The sequence below is a fragment of the Balaenoptera physalus genome, assembly GCF_965194825.1.
Source record: "Balaenoptera physalus genome assembly, chromosome: 15".
NCBI lineage: Eukaryota > Metazoa > Chordata > Mammalia > Artiodactyla > Balaenopteridae > Balaenoptera > Balaenoptera physalus.
In genome coordinates this window covers 17,830,620-17,844,378 of record NC_138894.1, presented here as the reverse complement: position 1 = coordinate 17,844,378, position 13,759 = coordinate 17,830,620, and the positions used below count along the sequence as shown (strand labels likewise).

The window sequence follows — 13,759 nt, the reverse complement described above, 5'->3', positions numbered from 1 at the left end:
GGTACATATATACAATGGAATATTACTCAGCCACAAAAAGGAAAGAAATTAGGTCATTTGTAGAGATGTGGATGGACTTAGAGTCTATCATATAGAGTGAAGTAAGCCAGAAAGAGAAAAACAAATATCATATATTAATGCATATATGTGGAATCTAGAAAAATAGTACAGATGAACCTATTTGTAGGGCAGGCATAGAGACGTAGATGTAGAGAACAGACATGTGGACACGGGGAGGAAGGGGAGGGTGGGATGAATTGGGAGATTAGATTTAACATAAATACACTACCATGTGTAAAATAGATGGCTAGTGGGAACCTGCTGTATAGCACAAGGAGCTCAGCTCGGTGCTGGGTGATGACCTAGATGGGTGGGATAGGGGGAGGGAGGTGGGAGGGAGGTCCAAGAGGGAGGGGATATAGGTATACATATAGCTGATTCACTTCACTGTACAGCAGAAACTAACACAGCATTGTAAAGCAATTTTACTCCAATAAAAAAATAAATAAAATAAGAGGAGGAAGTTCGAAAAAAAATAACATATATGCTTCTCCAAGGCTATTACATACTGATCCCCAATACTCAATGTAACAACCCATCACATTCATTAAAAATAGTTTATTATGAGTTATGACGACAGCTGTCCAAGATGTCACTCACTGAAAAGCATCAAGGTTGTCAGAACGAAGTGGGGCTGGTGGGGGTGGGGAGCGGGGCGTTGAGGGAAAGGCCACAGTCAGGGGAGATACAGAGCAACTGAGCAAGGGGAGTGGTGGGCTCTCATAAACACCAGGGAGCTGGTAGCATTTTGATGTAATAAACATTTAAGTGAAGGGAGAAGAGAAGGCAATGGGAAGTGTTGCTGGGGGTGCTTGTGGGAAGGAGACGGACACATGGGCAAGGAGTACTGAGAGGGAATCTATCACTGCCGATCAATAGTTTGAAAGTTTTCAGTTCAAAAATGCTTTCCTTTAAGCCCTAGACATCTTAGGCAGTGTGGTAATTAGTCCTGGAGGTTAATATTTTGTCCCTTATATATAGTTTTTTTTCCCCCCAAAAAAAACTAATTTTTTTAAAACTGGCTTTGTTTAGATCCAATGGCCCTCTGCTGAGGTGTTCTCTCCCTCTCCTGCTAAACTGTCACGTACCAGCATTGGAAGAAGAGGCCTCTACGAGATTAGTTCCTCAACTTACCCTAAGTACTATTTCCATGACCGGGAAGAAGTCATTAAAGCCAACATTCAAAATCCCTTGCAAATCATTAAAATAGTACGTGAAAATGAACACATTGGATTTCTTTATATGATCTCTGCAGTGCCAAGATCTTCCACTGAGTACGACAGATATAATCTGAAGTGAGTTCTCTTTTATGAAGCAATTTATTTAGCAGTAAAAATTACAAATAAGATTGAAAATGTTATCCATAATCAGTTGCATGTTAATGATTTATCTGATAAAATATAATTTGGGTTATCATCCAATGACAAATGAATCTTAATCACAACAATTTTATTTTTCCCATTTATCTTTACTTATAGACATTTTATAGACACTGCTGTGTTTCTTATATGTTTATATTATATTGATATAATTCTATGTATTTTTAATTGGTATTACAAATATATTTTTATATTTTTTGATTACTGAGAAAAGAGATGGCAATGTATAAAAAATAGATGATGCTTGATTTTTTTCACATGTCATTTCAGCTTTCCTTAATAGAGTAGAAATAAGGGTTTTTTGTAAGTACAGTGAGCTTGATAATTTAGGGTATTTACATAGATTAATAATACACACACACTCACATATACTCTCTATTGTTGCTAAACACACATTTGTTGTTGAAATAATTTGAAGAGTCACCCAAATGCGTCTGTGAATTGCTTTAAAATTCAGCACAACTGGTAACAGGACTTAAAGATGATGCTGACCTTCCTCTGTGGTTGTTTAGTTGGGTTGAATGCTACAATTGTTGATATGGTCTTTCCTTGAAGGTGATTGTAGTTGAGCATTGCCACCAAATTCTTTGAGCTGCCTTCCCCAGTCTCTGCTGCATAGGAAGATAAAAGTTCTCTCTAGGAATTCTATTCTCCCTTACTCAGCGCTGTAGTTTTGATTGAGTCAGATAACACTGAAGACAACTCTCCTACTGGGGAGAAGAAAAACATTTTAATCAAATTTTTAAATGATAGATTTATTGTAAACCTGAAAGAGCTTAACAGGAGTGAGAAACAATTTGTAGAAGGAAGAGAGATGCTTATGAAAATCATTCAGCAAAATGTATTGAGCACCCAATCTATAGCATGACCATTTCTAGGTGCTAGAGCTATATTAGTGAACCATCCAGATCAAAATTGCTGCCCTCATGGAGCTTACATTTTAGCAGAGGGAGACAATAATTAATACGATACAGGAGTAAATGATATATAATGCTAGAATATGCTAAGTGTTATACAAAAAAATACAGTGTAGAGCAAAGGGGATTGGGAGTTCTTGGAAAGAGGTTGTTAATAAATTGGGGTGGTCAGGGTGGGCCTCATTGAGAAGCTGGCATTTGGACAAAGATTTGAAAGAGAAGGAGTAAATTATGTGCTATGGGAAGAGGGGAGAAGAGCTTTCCAGACAGCAGCAAAGTGAATACAAATATCCCAAGGCAGGAGCACGCCTGGCATGTTGAAGAACCGAACAGCAGGCTGGTGTGACTACAGTAGAATGAATGAGAGGACAGACCATTGATGGCCTTGCCAGCTATTGTAAAAACATTAACTTTTACTCTGAGAAAAATGGAGAACCAAGGAAGAATTTCAAGTAGAGAAGTGCCATGATCTGAATTACATTTTGAAAAGGACCTCTCTGGTTGCTGTGTAGAGAATGGACTTTTGAGGAGCAAGTATTGAAACAGGAAGACCAAGTAGAAGGCTGTAATTATTCACATAAGAGATAAACCAGGTGGTAGTGGTGGAGGTGGGGAGAAGTGGGTCAAATTCTGGAAATAATTTGAAGGTTAACCAACAGGATTTTTTTTTTAAAAACTCAACTTTATTGAGATATAATTGACATGGTACTATGACCCATTTTAAGTGTACAGTTTGATAAACTTTGCCAAATGTATACATTCATGTAACCACTACTTCAATCAAGAACATTTCTGTCACCTGAAAAATTTCTCATACATACCCTCCACCGTGACCACCCCTCCCTGACACCTCAGGCAACCACTAATGCAATTTCTATCACAACATATTAGTTATGCTTTTTTAAAAAGAATTTTACACAGAGGGAATCACAGCTGGTTTTTTGTGTCCAATTTCTCTAGCATAATATTTTTGAGATCCATGTTGTTGCATGAATAAATTTCCTTTCCTTGCTGAGTAGTATTCCATTTTATGAATATACCATAATTTGTTTAGTCATTCAACTGTTGAAGGCTGGGTTTTTTTCTTTTTTGTTTTGTTTTGTTTTTATTGGAGTATAGTTGCTTTACAATGTTGTGCTAGCTCCTTCTGCACAGTGAAGTGAACCAGCCATATGTATACACATATCCCCTCCCTTTGGGATTTCCCTCCAATCCAGGTCACCACAGAGCACTGAGTAGATGTCCCCGTGCTATACAGCAGGTCCTCACTAGTTATCTATTTCATACCCAGTGGCATATATATGTTAATCTCAATCTCCCAATTCATCCCACTCCCCCATTCCCCCCCCCCCCGTTGTCCACACATTTGTTCTCTACATCTATGTCTCTATTTCTGCTTTGCAAATAGGTTCATCTGTACTGTTTTTTAATTTCCACATATATATGTTAATATATGATATTTGTTTTTCTCTTTCTGGCTTACTTCACTCTGTATGACAGTCTCTAGGTTCATCCATTTCTCTACAAATGACACAATTTGTACAAATATACCACACCTTCTTTATCCATTAATCTGTTGATGGACATTTAGCTTGCCTCCATGTCCTGGCTATTGTAAATAGAGCTGCAATGAACATTGGGGTGCATGTGTCTTTTTGCATTATGGTTTCTCTGGGTATATGCCCAATAGTGGGATTGCTGGGTCATATGGTAGTTCTATTTTTAGTTTTTTAAGGAACCTCCGTACTGTTCTCCATAGTGGCTGTAGCAATTTACATTCCCACCAACAGTGCAAGAGAGTCCCTTTTCTCCACACCCTCTCCAGCATTTATTGTTTGTAGATTTTTTGATGATGGCCATTCTAACCAGTGTGGGGTGATAACTCATTGTAGTTTTGATCTGCGTTTCTCTAATGATTAATGATGTTGAGCATCTTTTCTTGTGTCTCTTGGCCATCTCTATGTCTTCTTCGGAGAAATGGTTATTTAGATCTTCTGGCAACTTTTTGATTGGGTTGTTTGTTTTTTTGATATTGAGCTGCATGAGCTGTTGGTATATTTTGGAGATTAATCCCTTGTCAGTTGCTTCATTTGCAAATATTTTCTCCATTCTGAGGGCTGTGTTTTTGTCTTGTTTATAATTTCCTTTGCTGTGCAAAAGCTTTTAAGTTTAATTAGGTCCCATTTGTTTATATTTGTTTTTATTTCCATTGCCCTAGGAGGTGGGTCAAAAAAGATCTTGCTGTGATTTATTTCAAAGAGTGTTCTTCCTATGTTTTCCTCTAAGAGTTTTATAGTGTTCAGTCTTACATTTAGGTCTTTAATCCATTTTGAGTTTATTTTTGTGTATGTTGTTAAGGAGTGTTCTCATTTCATTCTTTTACATGTAGCTGTCCAGTTTGCCCAGCACTATTTATTGAAGAAGCTGTCTTTTCTCCATTGTATATTCTTGCCTTCTTTCTCATAGATTAGGTGACCATAGGTGCATGGGTTTAGCTCTTGCTTTCTATCCTGTTCATTGATCTGTATTTCTCTTATGGCACCAGTGCCATACTGTCTTGATTACTCTAGCTTTGTAGTATAGTCTGAAGTCAGTGAGCCTGATTCCTCCAGCTCTGTTTTTCTTTCTCAAGATTGCTTTGGCTGTTCAGGGTCTTTTGTGTTTCCATACAAATTGTAAAATTTTTTGTTCTAATTCTGTGAAAAATGCCATTGGCAATTTGATAGGTATTGCACTGAATCTGTAGATTGCTTTGGGTAGTATTGTCACTTTCACAATATTGATTCTTCCAATCCAAGAACATGGCATATCTCTCCATCTGTTTGTGCCATCTTTGATTTCTTTCATCAGTATCATATAGTTTTCTGAGTACAGGTCTTTTGCCTCCTTAGATAGGTGTATTCCGAGGTATTTTATTCTTTTTGTTGCAATGGTAAATGGGATTGTTTCCTTAGTTGCTCTTTCTGATCTTTTGTTGTTAGTGTATAGGAATGCAAGAGATTTCTGTGCATTAATTTTATATCCTGCAACTTTACCAAATTCATTGATTAGCTCTAGTAGTTTTCTGGTGGCATCTTTAGGATTCTTTATGTATAGTATCATGTCATCTGCAAACAGTGACAGTTTTACTTCTTCTTTTCCGATTTGGATTTTTTAAATTTCTTTTACTTCTTTGATTGCCATGGCTAGGACTTCCAAAACTATATTGAATAATAATGGAGACAGTGGACACCCTTGTCTTATTTCTGATCTTAGAGGAAATGCTTTCAGTTTTTCACCATTGAGAATGATGTTTGCTGTGGATTTGTCATATATGGCCAAATGTTGTATATATTGAGGTAGGTTCCCTCTATGCCCACTTCTGGAGAGTTTTTATCATAAATGTGTGTTAACTTTTGTCAAAAGCTTTTTCTGCATCTATTGAGATGATCATGTGGTTTTAATTCTTCAGTCTGTTGATATGGTGTATCACGTTGATTGATTTGCATATATTGAAGAATCCTTGAATCCCTGGGATAAATCCCACTTGATTGTGGTGTATGATCTTTTTAATGTGTTGTTGGATTCTGTTTGCTAGTATTTTATTGAGGATTTTTGCATCTATGTTCATCAGTGATATTGGTCTGTAATTTTCTTTTTTTGTAGTATCTTTGTCTGGTTTTGGAATCAGGGTAATGATGGCCTCATAGAATGAGCTTGGGAGTGTTCTTTCCTCTGCAATTTTTTGGAAGAGTTTGAGAAGGATAGGTGTTAGCTCTTCTCTAAATGTTTGATAGAATTCGCCTGTGAAGCCATCTGGTCCTGGACTTTTATTTGTTGGAAGACTTTTAATAACAATTTCAATTTCATTACTTGTGATAGGTCTGTTCATATTTTCTATTTCTTCCTGGTTCAGTCTTGGTAGGTTGTACCTTCCTGAGAGTTTGTCCATTTCTTCCAGATTGTCCATTTTATTGGCATATAGTTGCTTGTAGTAATCTCTTATGATCCTTTGTATTTCTGTGGTGTCAGTTATAACTTCTCCTTTTTCATTTCTAATTTTATTGATTTGAGCCCTCTCCCTTTTTTCTTGATGAGTCTGGCTAAAGGTTTATCAATTTTGTTTATCTTCTCAAAGAACCAGCTTTTAGTTTTATTAATCTTTGCTATTGTTTTCTTCGTTTCTGTTTCATTTATTTCTGCTCTGATCTTTATGATTTCTTTCCTGTTTGTTCTTCTTTCTCTAGTTGCTTTAGGTGCAAAGTTAGGTTGTTTATTTGTGATTTTTCTTGTTTCTTGAGGTAGAATTGTAGTGCTATAAACTTCCCTCTTAGAACTGCTCTTGCTGCATCCCATAGGTTTTGGTTTGTCGTGTTTTCATTGTCATTTGTCTCTAGGGTTTTTTGTATTTCTTCAGTGATATCTTGGTTATTTAGCAGCATACTGTTTAGCCTCCATGTGTTTGTGATTTTTACAGTTTTTTTCCTGTAATTGATTTCTAATCTCGTAGTGTTGTGGTCAGAAAAGATGCTTGATACAACTTCATTTTTCTTCAATTTACCGAGGCTTGTTTTGTGATGCAAAATGTGATCTATCCTGGAGAACGTTCCTTGTGCACTTGAGAAGAAAGTGTGTTCTGCTGTTTTCAGATGGAATGTCCTATAAATATTAGCTAGGTCTATCTGGTCTAATGTGTCATTTAAAGCTGTGTTTCCTTATTAATTTTCTGTCTGGATGATCTGTCCATTGGTGTAAGTGGGGTGTTAAAGTCCCCCACTATTATTGTGTTAGTGTTGATTTCCCCTTTTATGGCTGTTAGCATTTGCCTTATGTATTAAGGTGCTCCTATGTTGGGTACATAAATATTTACAATTGTTATATCTTCTTGGATTGATCCCTTGATCATTATGTAGTGCCCTTCCTTGTCTCTTGAAACAGTCTTTACTTTAAAGTCTATTTTGTCTGATATGAGTATTGCTACACCAGCTTTCTTTTGATTTCCATTTTCATGGAATATCTTTTTCCATCCCCTCACTTTCAGTCTGTATGTGTCCCTAGGTCTGAAGTGGGTCTCTTGTAGACAGCATATATACAGGTCTTGTTGTTGTATCCATTCAGCAAACCTGTGTCTTTTGGTTGGAGCATTAAATCCATTTACATTTAAGGTGATTATTGATATGTATGTTACCATTTTCTTAATTGTTTGGGGTTTGTTTTTGTAGTTCTTTATCTTCTCTTGTGTTTCCCTCCTAGAGAAGTTCCTTTAGCATTTGTTGAAAAGCTGGTCTGGTGGTGCTGAATTCTCTTAGCTTTTGCTTGCCTGTAAAGTTTTTGATTTCTCCATTAAATCTGAATGAGAGCCTTGCTGGATAGAGCAGTCTTTGTTGTAGGTTTTTCCCTTTCATCACTTTAAATATATCCTGTCACTCCCTTCTGGCGTGCAGAATTTCTGCTGAAAAATCAGCTGTTAACCTTATGGGGATTCCCTTGTATGTTATTTGTTGCTTTTCCCTTGCTGCTTTTAATATTTTTTCTTTGTATTTAATTTTTGTTAGTTTGATTAATAAGTGTCTTGGCATGTTTCTCCTTGGGTTTATCCTGCCTGGGACTCTCTGCACTTCCTGGACTTAGGTAGTTCTTTCCTTTCCCATATTAGGGAAGTTTTCAACTATAATCTCTTCAAATATTTTCTCAGAGCCTTTCTTTTTCTCTTCTTCTTCTGAGACCCCTATAATTCGAATCTTGGTGTGTTTAATGTTGTCCCAGAGGTCTCTGAGATTGTCCTCATTTCTTTTCATTCCTTTTTCTTTATTCTGCCCTGCAGCAGCTATTTCCACCATTCTATCTTCCAGCTCACTTATCTCTTCTTCTGCCAGTTATTCTGCTATCGATTCCTTCTAATGTATTTTGCATTTCAGTTTTTGTTTTGCTCATCACTGTTTGTTTGTTATTTCTTCTAGACCCTTGTTAAACATTTCTTGTATTTTCTTGATCTGTGCCTCCATTCTATTCCTGATGTCTTGGATCATCTTTACTACCATTCCTCTGAATTCTTTTTCAGGTAGACTGCCTATTTCCTCTTCATTTATTTGGTCTTGTGGATTTTTACCTTGCTCATTCATCTGTAACATATTTCTCTGTTATCTCATTTTGTTTAACTTACTGGGTTTGAGGTCTGCAGGCTGCAGTTTCATAGTTCTTCTTGCTTCTGTTGTCTGCCCCCTGGTGGGTGAGGTTGGTCCAGGGGCTTGTGTAGGCTTCCTAGTGGGAGGAACTGGTGCCTGCACTCTGGTGGGTGGAGCTGAATCTTGTTCCTCTGATGAGCAGGGCCACATCAGGTGGTGTGTTTTGGGGTCTTTGTGAGCTTAGTATGACTTTGGGGTGTCTGTAAGCTTAGTATGGGCTTAGGCAGCCTGTCTGCTGATGGGTGGGGTTGTGGGTTCCTGTCTTGCTAGTTGTTTGGAGTGAGGCTTCCAGCACTGGAGCCTGTAGGCAGTTGGGTGGAGCGGGTCTTGGTGTTAAGATGGAGACCTCCAGGAGAGCTCTCGCCAATTAATATTCCCTGGGGCTGAGGATTCTCTGGTGGTCCAATGTCCTGGACTTGACGCTCCCACCCCAGAGGCTCAGGCCCAACCTCTGGCTGGGGAGCCAAGACCCTGCAAGCCACCTGGTGTGGAGAAAAAGAAAAAAAAAAAGAGAGAGGGGGGAAGAAAAAAAACAGACAAACAAAACCCAAGAAAAAAGCAAAGACCCAAACAAACAACAACAACAACAATAAAAAAGGAAAAGAAAACAAACAGACAAACAAAACCCAAGAAAAAAAGCAAAGACCCAAACAGCAACAACAACAATAAAAAAAGGAAAAGAAAACAAACACAAACAAAACCCAAGACAAATGGTAAAAGCAAAACCAAACAAACCAGAAACAAAGCAAATAGAGAAACACACAGAGAAAAAGCAGTGGTGGGCTGTGCAGGCTCCCAGGAAGGTGTGGGCAGTGACCTGTGACCCTCGGGTGGCAGCGGTGGCAGCAGTAGCCCAACAGGATATTTTTATGGATTGTATACAAGGTGGGCAACCAGAGAAACGCCTAGGTTGACTTTAATGATCCCTTTGACTGAACAAGGGAAAGGGGTGAGATGCCATTAAGTAAGACACAGAAGATTGGATGGAACAGATTCTTCACGGAAAAATAAGAGTTTGGATTTGGACATACTAATCTGGAGATGGCAAAGACAGAAGAGAAGCAGGGTGGTTGATGAAAAGAGAATTGGGGTCAAGAGTGGGGACTTTTCTTAAGATAAGAGAAATAACTTGTTTTTTTTAAGATAGGAGAATTAACATATAATGAAATTTAAAGCTATTTGATGTAAAAAATATTCCTTTAATAGTATTGTTATTCCACCACTACCTTACTACTTCTTTTTCTAGTTTTTTATAAGTTTTGAAGAAGAGGTTATGGATCTTTAACAGTGACTCAGAAAAAAATGGTTTATTTGCTTCTTGATTAATGTGTGAAATGTTTTCATAACTTCCTCTCATTTAAAAAATATCCAGTAACCAAGACATCAAGGAGTGCCATTTGTGATATTAATTCCCCATTATGAAAGGAGTCAGATTTTGCCAAACAAAATGTCTTTCTAGACTAATGAACACTTCTACTAGGGAAGTGAGTTGATGTTTTATACTTTTTTGGACTGGCACTAATGATGCTTGGTAGTAATATGCAAGATCTCATTTAAGAAGATGTTGGAATCATGGTTTGTTATTTTATAACGTTTTAGGATGGATGTTAAATTTTGCGCCCAGCCCCAACTCCAAATATTATAAATCTTATGAGTAAAGACAATTATTTGGATGCCATATAGTTGGAAGCAGCTAAATTGGAAGTTAAAAGTAGTAAATACTGTATCAATGAGATAAGGACACATTATACCAAACTTCTTTTTAAAGTAATGTGATAAAATATAATGTCATCACATAATTTTTTAAGTGTAGTAAAATACATTAAATGTGCAGTTCTACAATGTTTATCTCTACCATGGTCCCTCTAAGTGAGAAAATAGTTACATTTACCAAGTTCATTCTAAAGAATCAATTTAGTGGTATGTGTTAGGCATAACAGTTTTGAAGCTTCTTCTTCAAGGAGATGTGTAAATATGTTGGAATATTACCCTGGTAAGCATACAACTGTACACTGCAGATTATCTTGTCCAGCAAGAAGGCGTAATGGTGACTCTGGTCAGGTCTGGGGCAAATTAGAGGAAACTAGGTAAAGGATCAGGAACTAGAGAGGTCAGGAACGGAATAGAGAACACAGATCAAGACAAAATAATTCTATTTTGTTAGGACTTTGACCTTGAACAAGAGTGATTGTAATTGAGGTGTAGCCATGAAGTATGGGGGATGGCTGTTGGTTAGAAAGTTTGGTTATATACCCACTTTGTGAGAGGACACCAAAACAAATCATCACATTTTACATATCATAAAAGATGATGATTTACTTGTATTTACTACATTCCAGGCAAAGTGTATACATGAATATACATGTATATATATATATATATATATATATATATATATACATATGTTTTTTAATTCTCACAATAATACTATAAGATAGATACATTTATTACCTCTGTTTTACAGATAAGACACAAAATGGTTAAGTACCTTGCCCCAGGTTGTACAATAAATAAATGACAGTCTGGCTTCTGAATGTATGTTCTTAATTTCTCTGCTCTACTGCCCTGTCAAGATGAAACTTGGTGGTGTCCATGAGACCCACATGAGACTGAGAGTTTACTTCAAAGAATGTCTTCACTACCCCCCAAAAGTGGTGGAAGCCATGGAAACATTTTCTATCATTTGCAAATCTAGCACAATAATCTGCCTCTCATATAAGCCTATTGATTTTTCCAGAACAAATGCAAAAAATGCAAAATACTGCTTTCTTCCCCATAGAAAATTGATGAATAAAAGTGGAACTGAGATAGCAACTAGAAATCATTCAAAGTTGCACTCTCATAGCGAAAAAAAAAAAGGAAGAAAGATATGTCATACTATTACTGAGACACCTATAGAAAGATATGCTCAGAGAGAAAACAATAAATTATAAGGTAAACACAGTTTATGTTATTTAAAAAAAAAATGTTAGAAATTAGGCAGCGTAATTAGAGTTATCTCATATTGGATTTATGATCCACAATAATTTTCCTGTACTTTTGCCTAAATATCTCATTAGTATGAAAATGTTATCAAATGAATCAGTAGTACCAAGCAAGCTATATCAACACTTTACTGAAAGATATCCACCCTCTCAGGTAAAGGGTTGGAACTTTTAAAGGCACGTGCAAGAACAAAATATGAAACCAAATTCCATTTTTAGGTTAGCATCTGATCAAGAAGCTCAAGAAGCTAAGAATGCAAGAATACACAATTAATATCTAATGTCAAAATGACTCACTATCGCAGAATTGCAGTTTTGCCAGCCTGTGTGGAAATTATTTATTCTATTTGGAACCAGAAAAGCAAAGGAAATCAATAATACCACTAGATCCACATGTTACATAACAGAAATGACCACAATCCAGGACGTTATTAAAGTTTTATTGCATATTGATGGATGTACAGATATTAATAACTGCTAGATAATAGCACTAGAATCCCTGAAGTGAAGTGTTTGGAAGAACTTTGTTCTGTGGGGCAAAAAAGCTACTGGGGTTGAAATATCAAAGGCAAATGAGATATTATGGAAATAGTTCTTGAAAATGTATTTTCCATGTAGAGTTTATTCTGATAATCCTGAGATTTAAATGCATAATACAGTATTTTATTCACAAAAGAACTCCCATATGTAAATGTTTCTCTGCAGTTATGAATTCCAAATTAAATAATATTATCAAAATTGTAACTATAATAAAATCCAAGCCACCACCTGACCTTCTGTTTTTAAGCTTTCTACAAAGATATGTGAGCAGAACAACATTATTTGTTGTTTCAGACTTAAATGCATAACTGATCCAAAGGAAGAATTTTGTCAAGAATTGGAAAATATTTGGCAAACGATTCAACTTTGTAGATTTAGTGAAGGATAGTTTTTGGTTTTACAGCTGGGTTACTTAACTGACATTTGAGTACCTGAATGAACTTAATAAAAAATATAAGAGCTGCCTGAAAATATATTAACACATACTGACAAAGATTAGGAATTCAAAGCAAAAATTCAACTTCAGAAAAGTGAAATTTTAAATGGCTCTCTCGTGATTTTTTTAGTCATTGTTAAGAATTTAAATTTAAGGAAAAATTACTAAGTCAAACAGCGTAACGTCTGTGTTTGAGAGAAAGTGTTACCATTGTTTCTAAGGTACTTGATATGGAAATGTTTGGGTTTTAAATCAATTTGTCTTATCATAAGAAATTTCAACACCACATTTATCAAAGGAAGAAAAGGAAAAGCTGTTAGAATTAAAGAATGATGGTACCTCTGGCTCGTAATTTCAAAAGAACAAGTGATAAAAATTCTGGTCAGTGGAAAAGGGAGTTTCCATTCATCAGGGACAGAGCAATAAATAATCATCTGCCATTTGCTGTCTCCCACTTCTATAAAGTGTATTCCTTAGCAGTGGTGACTTTAAGAATTTGAACAGACCATTCATCATGTCTTGATTAGAAATGCAGTAGTTACTTCAAAAATTTATAGTCATAGCTGTGGTTGTTTATGAGCTAGACTCTACTTGGAAGTTTTATAAAATTCAGTATTGCATATTTCCCTGAATATTTTGTTTTATTTTTCTTATTATAATACAAAGAAATTATAATTAATGTCTTCACCAGTGTGCCTTATAAAATGTTATCACTGTACAGGTGTGTTAGAACATGCAAAGTTTGGGAAGCGTTGCTTCAGAGCAGGGGTCCCCAACCCCCGGGCCACGGACCAATACTGGACCATTATTGGTCCATGGCCTCTTAGGGACCATGCCACACAGCAGGAGGTGCGCGGTGGGCAAGCAAGTGAAGCTTCATCTGCAGCTCCCCATCGCTGACATTACCACCTGAACCATTCCCCACACACACACCGTCCGTGGAAAAATTGTCTTCCACGAAACCGGTCCCTGGTGCTGAAAAGGTTGGGGACCGCTGCTTTAGAGGATTATAGAACAGTTTTCTCCGCATGAGAATCTGGCATTTGGTTAACTCTGAAGCTCGGTTCCCCTGGTAACCTAATACAAGTAGAATGTCAGTTGTTTCTAGGCAACATTGCTTGTGATAAAAATGACCCCTGATTGGTAAATTATATCTGCATTGAGAAGAACTATAAATGAATTATAAATATCTGAAGGGGAGCCATAGCTTTGGACTTCCCATAGGGCGGCAGTTCTTTTTCTGGGCATGTCTCTGCAGGAACCCTAAAATGTATGCTTA

The 13,759-nt window shown here is 36.7% G+C and overlaps 1 protein-coding gene across 1 annotated transcript in view; it reads left to right on the top strand.

Annotated features, from left to right (window-relative positions):
- Positions 1–13,759, top strand: part of DNAH6 (dynein axonemal heavy chain 6) — a 293,021-nt gene that overhangs the window by 28,379 nt on the left and 250,883 nt on the right. Inside the window, exon 4 of the mRNA XM_082425941.1 lies at positions 1,093–1,355. Coding sequence (XP_082282067.1) covers positions 1,093–1,355 — 263 coding nt within the window. The remainder of the gene's footprint in view (positions 1–1,092; positions 1,356–13,759) is intronic.